Consider the following 20288-nt stretch of genomic DNA (forward strand, 5'->3'; position numbering starts at 1 on the left):
TGGGTGAGAGGAACGTTGTGGCTGGGACTATCAAAATGGTGAGCGCTGGTCTTGGGTGCGGGGTTGTGGCGTGGCAGGGAACTGGCTGCTCTCACCCGCGGTCCTCTCACAGCTCTTCCATGTCCTTGTTTAATTCTCCATTGTCGACAGCTGGGCAAAAGCTTCGTTAGGCATAACTTAAACGCCTCGAGTTCGCTAGAGCGGCTCCCCATGCTAGATGTTGCACAGAGACGGGGGGGCAAGGGGGAAACTGAAAAAGTGTTTTAAAAACCCACCAGGCGTGCTTTAAAATTCGCTCCCGCTTACGAGCGTATGAAATGATTACCTTTATCTCTGTTGTTGGGGAGGTGCTTCTCAGGAGGTGCCTCTCAGTATTGGAGGAAGGGACGGGTGCTGGAGGTTGTGGGGGAGGGTGGGAGGGAAATAATGGCGAGTCTGCTATCCAAAAATCGTTTCACACTTCCATTAAAAAAAACTTATGCTCCTGTCTGCCCCTTACACTTATTTATTTTTTAATATGCTCCTGTCTTTACCCCATTCTAGTCAATATACCAAATATTTCCTTTGCTACTCCTTGATGGGTAGTTCAGCTGTCTGGGTATGTGAATCCTAGAGGAATATGGAACACTGTTGGCGAGGATAGGTTTGCATACAGTAAACAATATGTTTGTGAATTATGTCCAGTGGTTATGATTAGCTGGATCCTGCAATTGTATCTCTAAAACCTGGGGAAGCCAATTTTGGAGTGTTTTGATGAGAACCTCATCAGAGACGTTCTTATTATGCATGTTAGATAATAAAGAACGGGATGTATGGAGTGCCTTTCCATTACAAATAAGTTACCATAGCTACCACCCACACAGATCAGGAACTGGGTCTTGTTGGTAAAAGATTTGAGACTTGGCATCTCTTTTCTTAGATATTAAACACTGGCTGTGACTCCAGTGTGCGTGAAAGAGGATGACAGGTTTTATAGTATTTTTTCAAAATAATTGTGTATTATTAATTTTTCCCTTTTAAGGGGAAACAAAAGAAAGCAAAGAAATATGCTGCCATGAAACGCATGATCAGCCTCCGTGACCAACGCATGTAAGTCTCTTGATAATATTTATTAATCGCAACTACTGAAGTGTAAATTCTAAGAGTTTTGCATATTTAACAAGACTGAAACATTTAACAAAGTGATCCTATGCTTAAGTAGGTCCCATTGAGTCAAATTCATAATGGTAGCATTGTGTGGTGCTCCAAAATGATCTCCAAACTTTTTTTTATCCTGTGATCCTAGATTGATACAATTATTCCCAACAATAATGTCCCTTGGTTATCTACAATGGTTGTACTGAGTAGTACAAATGATTTAAAAAGTATTTTTGCCACCCCTAGTAAAGAGGCAGACCGAGCAAAACCTAAAGAGAAAAAGAAGGATGATTCCAGTGCAATAAAAGAGAGAGAGGTGTAAGTATCTAATGATTTCCCATCAATTCTGTTGGCTACCTTAATACGGTACAAAATTAGAAATAAATCCCATTTATTATAGTAGATCAGGCATAGGCAAACTCGGCCCTCTAAATGTTTTGGGACTACAACTCCCATCATCCCTAGCTAACAGGACCAGTGGTTGGGGATGATGGGAAAGATATGGAGGGCCGTGTTTGCCTATGCCTGTAGTAGATGTTAACTTTCAGATGAGCATGCTCAGGATTGTGTCTTAACATGAAGACTATTATGTGGGTGCTTTTAATTTGGCTTGGCAAACACATGTTATTATCTGGGTCATTAGCAAACTAGAGCTGATCAAGCAGGTAGTGGGAGGCACATTGCAAGTCAGTGATAAAGTGCCCAAACTTTCTTTATTTTAAGTGTTTTGCTTCTTACAAGTATCACATATACAAATAACTTGAATAAATGATTTTTGGTGCTCTGTCAAAATATTTTGAGCAGAAAGGCTTAGCTGTCCTGAAAACAGATGTAAAATGTTTGTCCCTGCTATAAAGATGGTACTGAGAATAACACCATGTGGTTGGACCTCAAGAGATGGGGATTGAAATGTAAAAGCACACACACCCCCACACACACTAGAATGCTTGAGCACACTTTCAGCCGTAAATGTGACGTGTTGAGTGTTTTGTCCTTTGAGCATTTTGACACATTTTTCAATACATTTTCAAGAGTTTATAAGCTGAGAAAAAGCACTTCTGAAGTTATACGCCATTTGTGGACAGTATGTTTTGTTTTCCCCTTTGTAACTTGATTTGTCCCATGTTTGTAATTTCAGCCCTAAATATCCTTCCTGTTTGTTCTTCCAATATAATACACAACTGGGGCCTCCCTACTACATCCTGGTTGATACCAACTTCATTAATTTTTCCATTAAAGCCAAACTGGATCTGGTGCAGTCAATGATGGATTGCCTCTATGCTAAGTGTAAGTACATAGATCTATTATATCTTGTTCCGGGGTAGCATCATTGTGATAAGTTGAGACTATAAAAAACTCCATCAATGGTGGCACATTGTTAAGACTAATGTAGCAGTAATGTATGAAGTTCTGGCTTTCATTATTGTTGTTGCCATCTTCATCATCATCATTTAGTGCTTGCCACTAAATGCTTTCCAGTGAGACTTATGAGTGTATCCATCATGACAACCAGTTGTTTAAATAATCACTACTTTATTGCTAACTTTATTGTTGCATTAATGAAATAAAAAAGTTTGCTGCTTATCAGATTTTACCATAACTGTCAAAGAGGTCTTTGTTAATGTTTTACTCAAAATATCAGTTAGACGCACAGACTAATATAAATAGAATTGAAAAGCAGATGAATTAAGAGTGTGCTTTCAATTCTGATAATTATCAATGATGTGACTGACTTTCAGAGGGCTGCATGAATATTCATAGTTTTGAAACCTAATATTTTCTGATTTAGGAACCTGCAGGAGTTTGTTGCAATTCAGTTTAGTGATATTAAATATTTATTGTATTCCTGTAGGTATTCCATGTATCACAGATTGTGTCATGGCTGAAATTGAGAAACTGGGGCAAAAGTATCGTGTTGCCCTAAGGTGGGGACCTATAACTGAACTCTGTTATTGAGTTTATCTAGTCTAACTTATGAATGTGGAGAACAGGGACTCTTCCTTGGGGGTACAAGAACTAGATCCCAAATGATTAAACTTGGACAGCTTGTCACTGCATCACTTCTTTTGTTCACCACACTGGATGTACCATTTGAAGAAAGCAAGGCAGTTGATCTTCCCAGTCCCTTCTGGGCAAAATTCAATTCTACCCTCCTTGTAGCTTGAGTAAATGATCAAGTTCATAAAAAAAAACTTACTGGCTTGTAGATTCACCAGTTAGATCATAGTTTCAAGAAAGCAGTTGATTGTGCTACACAAAGGAGACTGAGAAAGAATTCAAGAAGGTTTTTGTGTTCCATCAGCAGGCAGAAAACTGAATGGAGTTTGACTTGTACTTCAGTTTACTCTCCACCTCTCACATGCCCCCAAATCTGCTTCAGGGGGTCTTACAATCCTCCAGACTCTGATATTAAGGGTGTGAGTGAGGGAAGGGGAAGAGAAGGTTCAGTTGTGTGCACGGAATTTGTTGCATGAGCACTGGATATGACCCCAAGTGTATGCCTGGGAGAAGGGTTTGAAGTGTCCTATTATTCAATTTGCTGGAGGCTAGGCAGTTAGCATACAGAGGCAATACATCTGACAGGCAGGATGACAGGCAGAAATAAATGTTAAGCTGAGAATAGCAACCTACAGATTTGGGGTATACCTAGTGAGGGAAAGACAGAAATTGTTTTTCTTCTAGGAATCTTTTAATTCTTCTAATTATGTCAGTTGGCCCAGTGCTATCTTAATTCTCTGTTTGATTATACTACAGGATAGCAAAAGACCCACGATTTGAACGCTTGCCTTGTACTCACAAAGGAACCTATGCTGATGACTGTTTGGTGCAGAGGGTCACTCAGGTACCTCTACCTCTAGAAATTTATGTTCTGTAGGCATGCAGATGTATGTAGAACTGCTTAATTTGCTGAAATTAATGACCTGAATGAAGCTGACATTAAATTGAAGCTATCTTGTAGCTGATATTACCCATTTTGGAAGGCGATGCAACTGCTACAAACAGTTGATAGTAACAGAGGAGGTCCTGTCTCCTCAGCTCTTCAGTACATTTCCTTGGAGATCCTGTATTTTAAGGGAGGGAGATTTGATGTTTGTCTAAAAACTTGTTCCCTCTGGAAATTTGTATCCTCTGACACTCCCTGGCCAAAGGAAAGACAGCATTTGATTAGTTTCCCAGTTACGAGATTATGCTCTTTTCTTGCAGCACAAGTGTTACATAGTGGCTACTGTAGACAGAGACCTCAAGCGGAGAATACGGAAGATCCCGGGAGTCCCCATAATGTATATATCAAACCACAGGTAGGTGAGCTCCCACTTGAGAGTAATAGTCTGACAAAATTAAATTGCAGTTTACTTTGTTATAGTGTATTTTGAAACTTTGCCTATTGGCTTATAGATAGTCTACCTATATAAAGGAAGGGCTTAATTGTAATAAGAAAACCGCAACACTGCAGCCTTTTTCAGTCATCACCCCCTTCAACACGAGTGGGAGAATGCTATTGTGTTCATATCCTGCTGCTCAAACTAAAAGAAAGCCTAAGTACAGGTAATTCCCCTCTTGTATGCTACTGCACACAGGCACAGCGCCAGGAACCCGGAAGTGGCTGGAAGTATGTGGCTCCTGAGAAGACCCTTCCCAGAGCCTGAATAGGATGTCCATGGAGGGTCTTCTCATGAGCCGGAGGCGCAGTGGGGCTTTGTTGAGGCTGCTCGGCTCCCTTGCTTAACAGCTGACGTGGGAAAGTTGCTGTTGCTGCACTACCCTGTACATCAGCTGTTCAGCGGAGAGGCTGAGCAGCCTCAACAAAGCCCCGCTGCACCCCCAGCTCAGAAGGAGACTTTCTGGAGCTCAAAGAGGACGTTCTCTTCAAGGTCTGGAGTCTCCTCGCTAGCCGCAAGGACACTTCAGGGTACTCCCCACTTACGTGCATTACACTTATGTGCACGGGGGCTGGAGCGTAACCCCTGTGTAAGTGGGGAGTCGCCTGTATATGTAACTGCATTTATTCATACTCATACATGTTTGATGTTACCACTCCCTTCTGCCCGTAACTCTGTTATCCGCTGTAGTTCATTGATAGAGCACATACTTTGTATGCAGAGGGTCCCATGTTCAATTCCTGGTGTCTTAATGTAGGGCTAGGAAAAACTTGCCCAAAACTCTGGAGAGCTGCTGCCAGTCATCATTGATGATAATGAGCTAAATGGGCCCAGTGGTCTAATTTAGTTTGAGACAGCTTCCTAGGTTCCTATTAAATCAAGATTCGTAAGATCCTTGGAACAAAGCCTGTCTTCTTGCTTTTTATTAGTCTTTAAAGAACTACTCATTGGCGAAGCTATATAAGTAATAACAAGGGCTATGTCAAGTAAAAGTTAATACATCATTATTTATATACTTCTTTATAGACTAATAAAAAACAAGAAAATTGGTCCCTGGCTCCAAAAGCTTGCAGTTCTTATTTCCTTGTTTATTGTTTGCTCTCTTCCCATCAAAGTAGAAGGTGGCATACAAGAGATTTCCAGGTGGTGACCAGACCCATGCCTGCTTAACTTCAGAAAGGTGGTTGCCTTGTGGGCCTTCAGATCGCTATAGCAAAGGGTTTTATGGATTCCAGCTTACTTAATCAAATGCAATCAAATAATGCCAGCAAATACAGTGGCGCCCTTATTGTGTTTTCACTGCATACTATGGTGGGTTTATGATAGACTACTTACCAAAATGCTTCATTCATTCTAGATATAACATTGAGCGGATGCCTGATGACTATGGAGCCCCCCGATTTTAATCACCTGTTGAAAAGCATCCAAGATAAGTCTGCTGGGTCCAACTGCCAATTTTTACAGCACTGGGCCTGTTACAAGGTTCCTGTTTCTAATTTATTTCCTGCAGTGTTTGAAGCTGAACTGATTTCAAACTTGTCTCTTCGAGAACAATCATGTGAACTGTACCCTTTGCTCTGTGTTCCAGAATAAATACTCATTATTGTTTAGAAATTGGCTTTTGAGAATTTCTTTTCTTATTTTAGTCCTTTCTCATGTTGCAAATGTTTCAGTTGGGGTTTCTCATGACAATCCTGTACAAAAAGTTGGGAAGGTTACTTTTGGTGCAGTTATGCAGAAATATGGTAATTTGCCAAACACTCCTGAGTAGGTTTAGCAGTCAGTCATAAGAGGATCCTTTTGTGGATCAGGAATTAGTTGAGTCACAGGAAGCAAAAAGTCAGAATAAATGGACAGTGCTCTGAATGGAGAGAGGAAGAAAGTGGATTTCCCCTGAGATTGGTATTGGGACCAGTGTTTAACTTGTTCATATATGATCGTAGTTTAGAACTGAACAGTGAGGTGGCCAAGTTTGCAGATGATACTAAATTGTTCAAGGTCTTTAAAACAAGAAGAGATTGAAAAGAGCTCCAAAATGACCTCTCCAAACTGAGTGAATGGCCGTTAAAAGGGCAAGCACCTTTCATTGTAAAAAAAAAAGGTAAAGTGATGCATACCGAGGGCCTTCTCGGTAGTGGCACCCACCCTGTGGAATGCCCTCCCACCAGAGGTCAAAGAGAACAACAATTACCAGACCTTTAGAAGGCATCTCGGCAGCCCTGTTTAGGGAAGCTTTTAACGTTTGATGGATTTCTGTATTTTAATATTTTGTTGGAAGCCGCCCAGAGTGGCTGGGGGAACCCGGCCAGATGGGCGGGGTACAAATAAATTATTATTATTATTATTATTATTATTATTATTATTATTATTATTATATTGGGGGGAATGTTCACTTCACATATATGCTCATGGTGTTCTGGTCACCTCACCTCAAAAAAGATATTGCAGTTGGAAAAAGGTTCAGAAAAGGGCAACCAAGACGATCAAGGGTCTGGAAACCAAGCCTTATTTTCTGTATTTCAATGTTTTGTTGGAAGAGTGAACAAACTTGTTTTCTCCTGGTCCGGAGGGTAGGACTCAAACCAATGGCTTCAAGTTACAAGAAAGGAAATTCCAACTAAACATCAGGCAGAACTTTCTGACAGCTGTTTGACAGTGGAACGATCTCCCTCATGAGGTTGTGGGCTCTCCTTCCCTGGAGGTTTTTAAGCAGAGGTTGGATGCCATCTGTCATGGATGTTTTAGCTGCGATTCCTGCACTGCAGGGGTTGAACTAGAGAACCCTTGGGGGTCCCTTCCAATGCTACAATTCTATGATTCTAGGAAAATGCCAACCTCAGCACTCGCTCAGCATGTGAAATGTGCCAACTAATCCCAAAAGGTTGGTGGCCTGATGTAGTGAGATGGAAGGATGGTAATGGTTTTGTTTTTTTCTGTTGCCAAACTAATACAGTAGCCCTCTTGCTCTGGTCCTACTTGTGGGCTTCTCAGAAGCATCTAGTTGCCCACTTCCAGAACAGAACGCTGAACAAGTTCCACAAGGTTGGCATCACTTATATTTCCACATAATGTAATCATACCAACAAAAAACCGGTATGGAAGGGGAGGGGCGTATTTGATGGACGTTAATATAAAAGCTGAAGTTCTTCGACAAAGCTACAGGCTTTCCCCTTGTTCCAGGCGACATAGCCCTGCCTTGGCCAAGGCGTTCTCGCGGGGAGCGCCCAGATTATTGCTCCGTTGAGTCAGTTGCCTAGGGCCGAACCGGAAACACTCTAGCTTGAGGAAGTCGCTCTCTATGACTCCGGCTATCCACGCAGGCGCAGTGGACCGCACGCGTCCCGTCGCCACCCGCCGCTTTCGCGGCCTATGCTTAGGTGCTGCTGCCGCCGCCGCCGCCACTGCCGCTTCCTGAGAACCGCTTCCCGACTCCATGTTCCCGGCGTGGGGTTTGTACGGGGCGGCCCCCGGGGCTTACCCTCCCCCGCCCACCATGATGCCTCCGCCGCCAATGGCCGGGCCTCCTCCGGCCATGCCGCCGCCGGCTCTGGGCAGCTACGCGGCTTCATCGGCGACTCCTGGTGCTGCTATGGCCGCCGCCGGCACGTCCGGCTTTCTGAGCCTGCAGGAGCAGCACTTGGTCCAGTTGCAACAGCTCCAGCAAATGCACCAGAAGCAGCTGCAGTCGGTGTTGCTGGGCGGGCCTCCCCCTCCACCCGGCGGGCCTCCCCCGAGCCTGCCGCCGCCCCTGCCCAGCGCCGCTCCCGCCGCTCCCTGGCAGCCGCCATTGCCCCAAGGGCCGCCCTCCGCGCGCAGCTATCAGAAGCCGTTCAAGCCCCGCGAGCCCTCGCCGCCGCCTCCTCCTCTCCCGCGGGACCCGCTTCTCCACAATGCCCAGAGGCCTCCTCTGCCTCTCGGAGAGGATGTCAAGGAGCCGCCTCGGGATGAGTGGAAGCCCCTCGGCCCCACGGCCAGCCCTCGCGTGGCTATGGACATGGACCTGGCCTCTCCGCCACAGTCACCTGCCCAGTCGTACATGCCCTCAGGACCCTCCCTTGAGACGGGCTCTTACATGTCTCAGTCTCTGCCGCCACAGAAATCCTCGTCGCAGCCCTACCAACCCCGTTCTCAGTTGCCTAAGGCACCACGCACCTTTTCGGATCACCCTCCTCCAGCAGTTTCTCAGCCTTACCAGTCCCAGGCTTACCAACCCGCCCCCCAGACCTCAGCTTGCCAACCAGGCCAGCCCATTACTCCATCTGACTCACGCTTCGCCCCATCCCAGATTCCTCAGCCAGCTCTTGAACCTCAGGAGTTAAGACAGGGCAGTGGTACAGACATAGATATTAGGTGTGAGCGACAGCAAGCCGCCCTACACGCAGACACCTCCACAATGACCGCCCAGGTAAGAATGATGTGTCTGTCATAATTTGAATAGTTCGATAGGACCCAGGGGTTAGATGTGCATAGGTGGGAGTTGGAGTAAGATAAAAATTGACAAGTTGGAATACCAGGTTCTCATTTAAATAGGAGGCATCTTGGTTAAAATTAGGCCATAGGGTCTAAAGCAAAGATGACTGACCTCCCACCCAAGAGCCTAGTCTTGACTAGACCCATGAGAGAGACCTCACCAGTTTTGATGGTGGTAAAAAGTGCACACAATCCTGGGTGAAAAGAAAGGAGGGATTTAAAACTGCCCAACCCAATGCCCTGATGAGGGTGCAAATTATCTCCTCCCTGGTTATCAGAATGGCCGTCTGATGAGTGGGGAGGAGCTGCTGGCATTCCTACCTTCATTTATTTGCTAAGTTATTTCTTTTCTGCTGTCATATTGGGGCTGCTTGATAAATTATGCTTTTCCAAAACAAAAAGGACTTCTTTGTGTAGGAAATGTGAAAACTCACAGGTTAGCGCCATGTGGGTGCTAAGTCTGCCTGGACAAGCATTCATAAGTTCATATCTTTTCTTTGAAGGAAGTGCTTTCATTTTAGAAAACAGTTAACAAATAAATTGGCTTTAATGCACTTTTTTTTTCAAAACAGGAGTGGATAATTTTGGGGGCTTAATAGAAGCTAAGAAGTCTCAGGCCTAGAACATTGGGTTTTTGTTTTTATTTTTAAGAAACTGAGTGCCTCAGAGTTAAGCAGAATGCTTTTCAACTCTGAAAATCACAGGCAGTCCCATGTGTTGGGGACTACAAGAGAGCTTCTGAGAAGGCTTGTGCTGTTGTTCCTTTCCTTTTTTTTATTTGAAATAAGATTCATTTCCTCCTTTAGGAGCAGAGCGGGTATGATTTGAACATGTTGCTCATTCACAGCAAGCCATAGTTTGTTTCTAACTATGATTTTCGTGGCATTTGAAGGGGGCTGGTATGGAATTACCTTGGATTGTGATGTAAGAATTTCACTCCCTGGGGCCCCATATCCATTTCAGTCGCTCACAATTAATGAGGGAATAACAGCAGTGATTTAATTTTCTTTTTCAGTTACCTTCAGAAAAGGTAACCTTATAAATATTCATAGGATTGCTGTCAGTGGTATACCATGCAATTGCAGTGCATACTTTACTATAAGGGAGAATGCTGGACTGGAGGGGAAAATAACACATGTGCTATTTGCCTGTGTGTTTGCTACTATTCTCTGAACTCTGTGGTATTCTTGTTCCATGCATATATTGTTGTTGTTGTTGTTGTTGTTTAGTCGTGTCCGACTCTTCGTGACCCCATGGACCATAGCATGCCAGGCACTCCTGTCTTCCACTACCTCCCGCAGTTTGGTCAAACTCACGTTCGTAGCTTCGAGAACACTGTCAAACCATCTCATCCTCTGTCGTCCCCTTCTCCTAGTGCCCTCCATCTAGTGCCCTATAGCTACTATTGCATTACTACCATGCATATATAGCTACTATTGTAGCTATATATGGTACTATTACTACCATGCATATATAGCTACTATTAATAATTATTGCTGTGCTTTGTTTATAACTGTGCAAAAGGGAATTAGCACTTAGGCACACGTATCCAGGCAGACTTGCCCACTCCATGGTGATCTAACATTAATTTTACAATTCTTGTGAAAAATACATGAGAGTATATGAGAAGTGGGAAAGAAATGGGTGCCTTTCTTTGAAGAGCAGACCTGTTATTTCTTCATGTAACGGTTGAAAATTTCTAAGGTGGAAAGAATGAAAACTGTATACTTACGAATTTAATGCGTTCCGAACACACATTTGTAAGTCGAAAAAAATTGTGAGTCGAATCCCATAGGAATGCATTGGGAGAAAAAAATTGTAAGTAGAAGCAACCCTATCTAAAAATTTGTAAGTAGAAAAAATCCTATCTAAACCGCATCCAAGATGGCGGACGGAGCTCTATTCGTAAGTAGAGTTATTCATAAGTAGAGGTACCACTGTACTTCATTGACGCTAGTATTCTGTGTGAGGTTGGAGCAGGGATTCAGAATGGCACATGCTCAGATTCTTCTTTCTCCTATGCAATTTGTTTAAGCTCAGTTATGTGTAAGGCAGGGAGAAAAAGGGATATGTCCCTAACTTTTGTGTTACATTGTGGTACATTTTCATTTGTATTTGTTTAAAATTTTGATCACTGAGAGTCATTTTGTGAGCCAGTTCTCAAGCCAGTTTTCAGATCTTTAATTGTAAGATTTCTATACCAAGTAATAGGGGTAGATTACTGACCTGTTAGTTGAGTCATCATATTGATAAAATCATTTCTTTAGGAGGTCAAATCTTACTAATAATTACCGGTAGTCAGCATATCAGCTGTATTCTTACTGCTTCTGGTAGCAGGAGGGGTAGCAGTCTAAACCTGCACTTTCGGCCCTTCCATTGTCTCCTGGGGTGAATTTAGTTATTATACCTACATGTTGGGTGATGTAAATTATGTCAGGTTCTGTGGGTGGGAGTGGGACCAATGGATAGACAGTGTTAGGATGCAATGCAATTTTGTTATCTCTCTCCTTGCCTTCAACATACCCATTCACCACCCCACTTGACCAGGGTGGATTTGATTTAAATCAAACTGATTTAAATCACGATTTAAATCACGATTTAAATCACTAGTCAGTAAGGCTTGATTTAAATCATAGTTTTCTACATAAAGACTAATTCTTGCTGGTATAACTTTAATATGCAAGTAGATGAAGATTTTTAGAATAACAACTTTTCATATTAGTTTTTTATCCCCAGTTTAATAGGTTAATCATTCATATTTGGACAACTTTACTGTTGTACTTAATAATAAAAATAATCATTACCTTAATAATAACAATTTAAATAGATTTATTCAACTGAAACAATAACATTACAGCATATGTTATTTGTTAAACAAACATCCATGTTTGTTAACTAATTTGGCTAAACAAAAACAATATATATATATATTAAGAAACTTAGACTGTCAGCCCAGCCTACACATGAAAAACTTAAATACTGTCCACTCCAAACAATCAGAAAAATATTGTTTCTATTCTATTCACTGAACTTCTTGAAACTTAGCACTGAAGGGGTTGTTTCTGTATTCATAGGTTTGTAGAACAATAGGATTAAGGTCTTTTTCTCAACTCTGTTCATGTTATAACTTTTTTGCTGGGAAGAAGAGGCATGTGATCTCTGTTGAGTCAAATTCAGTTTTGAGAACTGCAAAAGTAAACCAAGCACCTGCGATAATATCTTGTAGGCAGAGAAACTGCCCAATAATCTTACAAATACCTCTGGAAGAGCATGACATTGTGAATGGATTAATGGAATTTATTTAGCCCCAAAATTAAACATATACAACCTTATTCTACATAGTTAAAAAACTAATCTTTATTTCATGATGGAATAACCTTTGGGTGGTAATATATTTTCCTCAAAAAGCATTTTATTTTAAAAAATCCAATTTAAATCAAAAAAATCGATTTAAATCAAAAAAATCCGATTTTTTTTATTTTTTTAAAAAAAATCATTGATTTTTATCCACCCTGCACTTGACAGAACCCTTTTTTTGTCTTTTACACTGACACAGCTTCTACTGGTTTAATTTGGGGAGATACACCACTTCCTAACTTCTGTATCTGGGGGTAAGGATTGTATTGTATGTCCCATTGATCTCAGTGAGACTTTATCATAAAAAACACAGAGGATTGGGGCTGTTCTGGTCATTCAGGCAGAAAACATGAATTTTGAGCAAAAGGGAAATTAGATATATGCAGCATTAGCTGTACTGTCACATCTTTAATTTTTCTACAATCAGTAGCTGCCCAGATAGTAATCCTGATAGGGAGACCATATATCTATGTGGTCCAATCATATTCTATGTGTTTTGTAGTCTACTACAAAAAATGAATAAAGAGGGGTTTTTTCATGTTATTCAGTTTCACAGAGAAATAAATGTTATTAGAAATGACTGCATGTGGACATGTGCAAACATCACAATCATCACAGTTTTAAAAAATTAACCAGAAAACAGAAATGGCCAATCTATAATAACTGATGACTTCAGAGGTATCAGCAGAGGATTCTCTCTATATATAATTTAGTTTTCAAAACTTAAGAAAGCAAAATTTCTGCAGGCTTAAAAGTAACACAATCTTTTTTTAAAAGACCTGAATCCTCCCCACAAGAGAATGAGAATAGCTCCAAAGAAAGGGAGAAATGTTTTATTGACCTCTTTGAAACACTTATCATAAATACAATTTTTTAATGTTTATAGAATTTATTTAAACATCACCTTCCCTTAAGCAAAGAATCAGGAAATGGTGAAAAATTAGTATGGCAGCAAAGTACGTATGTAGAGATTGGTCTTTGTAGCTACAGAGTACAGTAATTGGAGTGAAGCTACCAAGCAACTACAGATTAATACAAAGCCAACCATGGTTGTATGCATTTCTCCATTTTTTGGCACACATCTAAGCAGCATTTCGACATCCAACATGTTCTAAGATGCGGTATACTCCCTGTGTTTATGCATATTTTGAAAGAAAACAAATACAGTTGGTGCCTTTAGCACCAACAGATGCTGAAGAAAAGTTGGGCTACAACAAACCCAGGGCAGACAAAAGGGTTAATCTGAAGCAGAATAAAAGTGTAACCTGCACAATGGTGGGGTTTTTTACAGTAGAATGTGGGGAAAAACGTGTTCCTTGTTTAAGCAAGCATATAAGCACATTGTAACAAGTCTGATATCATTGCTTTAATTTGTCTCAGACTGGTTTGTACAGGCAATGCTTAAAAAATTGGCGTTGGGTTCTTGCTGAGCTTCTTGCATGTATGGGACAACAGGGGTGTATGTATTAATGTCCCCACATGTCCAAAGCATGCTTAGGAGGGTCACCATGGGCCAGAACAACCCGCTTCTGAGAATGTTATAAATTAGCCAAGCACATTTTGTGACTGGCACAGGCAGTGGCGGAGCTTCATGCTCGGCACCGGAGGCGGGGGCGCGTTCGGGGGCGGGGCGCGCCTCCCAGAGGGGCGGGGTGAGCGCCCACGATGGCGCCCCTTGGAGCCCGCCGCTCGGGGCGGCCCGTCCCTATATTCCTACGCCCCTGGGCACAGGTTCATTTGCAACCACATGGTGATTGCTGGATTCTAGATTGATGACTTTGAGATTTATTCTGAAACAATGTACAGCTTAGATAAAACAGTATAAGTCACAGTACTAAAGTAATTTTCAAACTATAAATTCCATTTTTCTGTTATTTATATATGAATTTGTTTGAAACTTTCTTGCCCTGCCCTTCTGCCAATACTGTACCCTAGGCCAGATTGAAAAATAGAATCAGTCATAATGAAAGGAAGTAAAATAAAGGAAACATGGACACTCAATGTTTAAGCAAAAATGATAAAAAATGTTATGATTATTGACAAATTAAAGGCCATCAATTACAAAACCATTCCATAATTAAAATCCTATTAAAGGCCTATATTTTCACTGGGCCTTTTGATGCTTACTGCAAAGGAATAGCTGTAGCAACCTGGGGTCATATCCAGTGCTGCGTCAGAAATTTTTTTCTTGTGGAATGGGACCTCCCCTTCCTTCTGTGTACCCCCAAAATTTGTTTCAGAGGGTTCTTCAATTCTCTCAAGCAGACTTTGAGGGCACACAGGGGCTTGCTGGTATGGCAGAAGGAGGAGGATAACTCACATTGTGCATTCAGAAGTCTGCTGAACAAATGAGACTGCAGTGTTGGATGCTACTCTCGGTTTTTTCAGTAGGTCCAAGTGTCCTTTGAAAATGAGGCTCATTTGCCATTTTTCAGTGGTTAATGTAGCTTTCTTTGTAGGATATGACCTTGTCTCTTAAGCCTAGATACTACTGTACTTCTCATCTTTTTTTGTTATAGGAGCAGCAGCAATTTTGGTATCAACAGCATCTGCTTACTCTGCAGCAAAGGGCAAAAGCACATGCACTGGGACAGCAGCTGCCATCAGGTCTAGGAGTGGTAAATGATACTCCTGAGCAGAGGCAAGAAGAAAGGGAAATACCCATTTCTGATGTGCTTTCTGACCCCTCTTTGCTTTCTGAGCCCAAATTACTGCAGCCCAAAGGTGATGACCTTCCTTTGTCATCTGTTGAGCCCAAGGTATGCTGTGCACAGAGGTATCATTATGTGTTGTGTTCATTCTTCTGTCATTTCAGATTGTCTGGAAGGACTGATTGAAAAAAATAGAGCCCTGGTGCAGTAGGCTTAGAACACAGGGATGATTTATGAGAACTTTTGCTGATCAGTTGTGGTTTACATGGCCCTAATACAAGCCTTAAAGACAACAGTCATTGGGTTTATGTGCTTTTCTAAACAAAGTATTGAAGTTTTTTTTAAAAAAATACATTTCATAGCAAGTATATAAATTTTCCTTGCATCTTCAGCATAGGTTGAAGAGATAAATCTAAATTAATCAGAAATGAACTGCAACTCCCTATAAAGATCTCTGTGGGATCCATTGTCCCTCTGTTGTGTAAATGGTGACTGTAGTAGAGCACATGTTTTTCTGGCAAATGACTGGCCGTTTTGATGTCCAGTTCAAAATGTTTAGCATTCTGTCATGTGGATACAGGTAGGTAGCCGTGTTGGTCTGGCGTAGTCGAAACAAATTTTTTAAAAAAATATTCTTCCAGTAGCACCTTAGAGACCAACTAAGTTTGTCATTGGTATGAGCTTTCATGTGCATGCACACTTCTTCAGATACGCTGTCATGTGGAGTTTAATCATCGTGTGGAAATGCTGTGTGCATTGGGGGATGTCTGTATGTGGAGTGGAAAGTCTCAAAAATGGTACTGCTATTCAAAGCTTCCTTTGGGTATCTTCATTACTTGAAGGTACCAAACGATAACACGGTATAATTATTTGTGCTTCTGTGTTGACTTTGCATTCAGGAAGAATTTGCATTACATATTTCCAACACTGTAAAACAATAGCATCTCCATATTAGAATCAAGCTTTAAGGGTTGCCATGCTGGAGCAAACCATAATTCACAGAGATAAGTCTAGTATTATGTATCCACTGTGGATACATAAATAGTTCGTTTTAAACTATGGTTTAATATTAAGTGTGATTCAGGACAGTGTGTTCCTTATATTTTACTTACTCTCTTGGCGTGCTGTTCTCTACCCATAAGTTTGTTTTTCTGTTTCTTAATTTTAGATTCTGTACCCTATTAACACACAAAGCAGCAAAAGCTCTTTTACATTCTATTCTGACCATTCTATGGATTTCATATGGTGTGATAGGCCAGTTATATTTCTTTATTTTTATTTTAAAATAGTAAGGAAGTGTACAACGTAATGTGCAAATACAATAAAGCATAAAATGCCATAAAATAATATGAAGATATAATACATCTCTGCTCTTGGTTTGAAGCATTCAGTGTATGTAGGATTTCTCCTACAGTTTCTGACAAGAGTGAGTTGTTATTTCTGGTGATTGGATTTAAATGTTAAGACTTAAAATGATGTACTACTTGGGCAAGTGTTAGGCAAATAAATTCCTGGGCACATCACCAATTAATTAGTTCATCAGCCATCATTAAAAGTGGTATGGTCCTAAAGTGATAATTTGACTACTCTGGAAGAGTTAAATATCCCCAGTAATCCTAAAGTCTTGGTCCAGCATCAGTTTGTTCTTTTTTTGGAACACTTTTATCTCATTTTATAGCCCCAAGGTAGGACATGGGTGGCGCTGTGGTCTAAAGCAGTGGTCCTCAACCCCCGGGCCACGGACTGGTACCAGTGCATGGATCAATTGGTACTGGGCCGCCCAAGGAACATTTAAATACAATTAAATTAAAATTATTAGATCAAAACAATCAACATCCCCCCCCCCTCAGCAGGCCGCGGTAAAATTATCAAATGTTGACTGGTCCGCGGCGATAAAAAGGTTGGGGAGCACTGGTCTAAAGCACTGAGCCTCTTGGGCTTGCCAATCAGAAGGTCAGCGGTTTGAATCCCCGCGACGGGGTGAGCTCCTGTTGCTTGGTCCCAGCTCCTGTCAACCTAGCAGTTCAAAAGCACGCCAAAAAGTGCAAGTAGATAAATGGGTACCACTCCGGCGGGAAGGAATATGGCGTTTTCACTGCTCTGGTTTCGGTGTTCCATTGCACCAGAAGCAGTTTAGTCATGCTGGTCATGTGACCCGGAAAATCTGTCTGCGGACAAACGCCAGCTCCCTTGGCTTGTAAAGCGAGATGAGCGCCGCAACCCCAGAGTCATCTGCGACTGGACTTAACTGTCAGGGGTCCAGACTAATTTAGCTGTACTTACAATACTTTGATTACACTAAAATCAATGGGATTGTACAACTACAGTTTAACAAACTTAACAGCATAAAGCTAAACAGATCTACTTATTAGCTAGTTCCATTGTTTTCAGTGGGTCTTATTTCCAGGCAAATGTGAATAGGATTATAGCCTTAGTTTGGGTCCAACTCTTGGTGTCCATATGGTGTTAAGATTATTCAGTCAGGATTTTTGCCATCTTCCTTGGAATCAGAATTTGCCTACCACCTATTAGTTTAACTGAGGATCTCTGAGTTAAGTGAGTCCTTGCAGTCCATGAGATTCTTATGCTAACTGGTATAGGCTTGTGTTGGAGTAGCTGGGCATAGGAAGGAAGGAATTTGCTTCATGGGCATAAATCACCTGATGGGTGAGGTGAAAGGTCAAATGAGCCAGTTGCTGTGGTAATGGCCTTGGAACTCTAGCTATACTGCAGTGTATTGATGTGATTAACGTATGCCAGCTAGTTTTGTGTTGATGTTGCTATTGCAGTTGAAGCCTTGGAATTAGAGCAACAGGGACACTCTGTATCTGTATATGAAAAGCCTGCAAACTGGAAGTTATTTTTCTGTTTGCTCAGTCTGTTACTTTTGCAACAGTAAAAGATCTGGACCTTGCTGGCTCTGCTTCTGTGTAGTAGCTATTACTTTGAGCACAACTTAGATTATATATATATATATATATATATATATATATATATATATATATATATATGAATGATAGTATATTTATGTATAACCCACCCTTCTGACTAGGTTGCCCCAGCCACTTTGGGTGGCTTCCAACAAATATAAAAGTATTATGGATGTGTCTTACTATCTCAGATTACTAACAGTATGTATTTACCCAAGTTTGTATCTGGCATAACTCTTTAAGCTAAACAATTAAAGTTTTGTTAATATGCTATGCATAGATTTATTGGACAGAGTTATGTTTCAGCTATTTTCTATTGTAATCTAATTACTGTACAATTATTCTGGGTTATATGTGATGCCCTGGTGTCTTGTGGAGGCCACTCTCCCGTGATTGAGGATTTATGGTTTGCAATCAGTTGACTTATTTAACTAATTTATTTATTTCAGTGGGTCTGCTCTGAATATGACTTAGGTGAAATCTACACACATATAAAAACTGTTCTGAAAATGCTTTTTTAAAAAAAGTGTTTTAAAAAAATACATTGAATTTTCCATAAGGCTCACCATCGCCATATAATGTCACATTGTATATTGCACTTGAAACACACTTAAAACGTTTTATTTGTAACTGTACAGCTGAGTCTTTAGTTGTATATCATCCAGTGTCTTGCACAACAGATCATGCAATAGGGCAACTATCAGAATTTATTGCACTAGCATATCTCTTGAATTCAGAGATATTATAGTGCAATAAATTCTGATAGTTGTAAAATACCTGTTAAGTTTTTAAATGTTCTGGCAACAAAAAGTAGTGCTCTTGGGAAGTAGTGATTTTATTTTATTTTTGGTAGGAGATTCTCACTAAAAAAATAAAAATAAAATCTGTATTTGAAAAGGAGGAACTGGGATAATCCTGCTCTGACTTGTGCTCAGATATACCGGTACGTTCTACCATAAGCATGCAGTTACATTATGCTGTGCCTGGACTATTTAACTTGTTGAAGAAGGGGAGGACAGGACAAAACCCTCTGTATTTGCTTGCTTGCGGGCATGTACAACTACTCTTCCCAGTACTGACAATGATTAGAGCTGTATAACTGCTGTGCTGTATGACTGAACAAGTTTTCTACTATTTGATATTTGCTTATTCCTCCAGTTGAGCATTGAACCACCAGAGGATCCTGAGGAAAGTTTGAGATTACAACAGCTACAGGCGGCAGCCACACAATGGCAACAGCACCCGCAGCAGCGAGTGGGTTTCCAATATCAGAGAATAATGCAGCAGCATGCACAGTTGCAACAAATTCTACAACGCTACCAACAGATCATACAGACGCCACACTTGCCAGTGAGTCATTAAAGTAATATGATTTGATTCATTTTTTTCCCACTTGAGTGAGATACTTAATACGATTTAATGGTGTGAACAGAGTTTAATGGCTCTTCATGGTGGTCCACAGGTCAACTTTGGCTTGTTACCGGGTAGAGGTCCCAGTTTGGCCTAGCAAGCTGTTCTTGGTAAACCACAGCTTTCCGTCCCACCACATTGTATGTCACCTCAGGTGTGGAGCAGTTACCAAGGTGGCTCCAAATGAACAACTGGGAGAGTAAAGTGAGCTCCCAATTATTCTTTTGCTTTGAGCAAGGCATGCTTCAATCACCCATCAGCTGATCCTGATCTACCAGTGAGTGGTTAAATTGTGCCTTGCTCTAGGACTTGCACTGAAGCACCTGCTGAAGCGGAGGGAGGGGTCTCCATTTAAGCAGGGGTTAACTCATTTGTGATGCGGAGCAAGCCTCTTTGAAGCTGCTCTGGGGGTGCCCTTCAAAAAGCATCATCACCTTGACATCATTATGACTGATGGGCAACCAGCCAAATTTTGACCCATGAGGCAGATACAGATCTGAACCATCAGTGAAGAAAGTTCCCCAACTCTGATGTAGACCTTTGCTCATTGACTACATGTTAACTTCTGAAAAAGCAGACAAGAACCTAACATTTCAGTCTTGTTTTATGCTGTAACCTGCCCTATAATAGTGAATCAATGAAGAGTAGGCTAGAAATTGAACCGAGAAGAAGAAAAGTAATACTTTATATTGAAGCATCTTCCTTGTGAGAAGAAAACTAAAAAATATGTTCACTAATCTTCTAAATAGACTATGTAGAAAAACTTCCATTTTTTCAGTAGGTTTAATCATGCAATATATTTAGAGTCAGAGTGTAGAATCGTTTTAGTTTGGTAGGGGGTGGATCTGTGATGTTAAAGAAAAATAAAGTTAAAAGGCCCAAATCTATGGCTCCACCTTTAAAGCACAACAATTTCATGGAAGCTGTTGGAAAGCATGAACAGTTGGAAAGCA

The 20288-nt window shown here is 41.2% G+C and overlaps 2 protein-coding genes across 9 annotated transcripts in view; both read left to right on the top strand.

Moving 5' to 3' along the window:
* Positions 1–17: 17 nt before the first annotated feature.
* On the top strand, positions 18–6131 carry FCF1 (FCF1 rRNA-processing protein). Its single transcript, XM_088672274.1, has 8 exons — positions 18–310; positions 1022–1089; positions 1384–1455; positions 2276–2424; positions 2990–3062; positions 3892–3979; positions 4342–4436; positions 5875–6131. The coding sequence occupies exons 2-8, from the start codon at positions 1055–1057 to the stop codon at positions 5921–5923; spliced, it is 561 nt and encodes a 186-aa protein (XP_088528400.1). The 5' UTR covers positions 18–310; positions 1022–1054; the 3' UTR covers positions 5924–6131.
* A 1703-nt stretch (positions 6132–7834) lies between these two features.
* YLPM1 (YLP motif containing 1) overlaps positions 7835–20288 on the top strand; it is a 49251-nt gene continuing 36797 nt past the window's right edge. For 2 of the 8 annotated variants that reach the window (XR_015950576.1, XR_015950589.1), the window contains exons 1-3: positions 7835–8922; positions 14864–15103; positions 19084–19275. Coding sequence is in view for 5 of the 8 variants with exons in the window: in XM_088672239.1 (XP_088528365.1) it covers positions 7951–8922; positions 14864–15103; positions 19084–19275 (1404 nt within the window). In the remaining 3 variants the exon portion in view is untranslated. The remainder of the gene's footprint in view (positions 8923–14863; positions 15104–19083; positions 19276–20288) is intronic. The other 6 variants (XM_088672239.1, XM_088672248.1, XM_035108491.3 and 3 more) reach the window with 4 other exon arrangements.

The sequence above is a fragment of the Zootoca vivipara genome, chromosome 1, assembly GCF_965207765.1.
Source record: "Zootoca vivipara chromosome 1, rZooViv2.hap1.1, whole genome shotgun sequence".
Classification (NCBI taxonomy): Eukaryota; Metazoa; Chordata; class Lepidosauria; order Squamata; family Lacertidae; genus Zootoca; species Zootoca vivipara.

Coding starts and splice junctions, on each gene's coding strand:
- FCF1 (XM_088672274.1), top strand. CDS start 1,055: ATGAAACGCATGATCAGCCTCCGTGACCAACGCAT. Junction 1,090..1,383: donor AGCCTCCGTGACCAACGCAT/GTAAGTCTCTTG, acceptor TGCCACCCCTAG/TAAAGAGGCAGACCGAGCAA. Junction 3,980..4,341: donor TGGTGCAGAGGGTCACTCAG/GTACCTCTACCT, acceptor CTTTTCTTGCAG/CACAAGTGTTACATAGTGGC.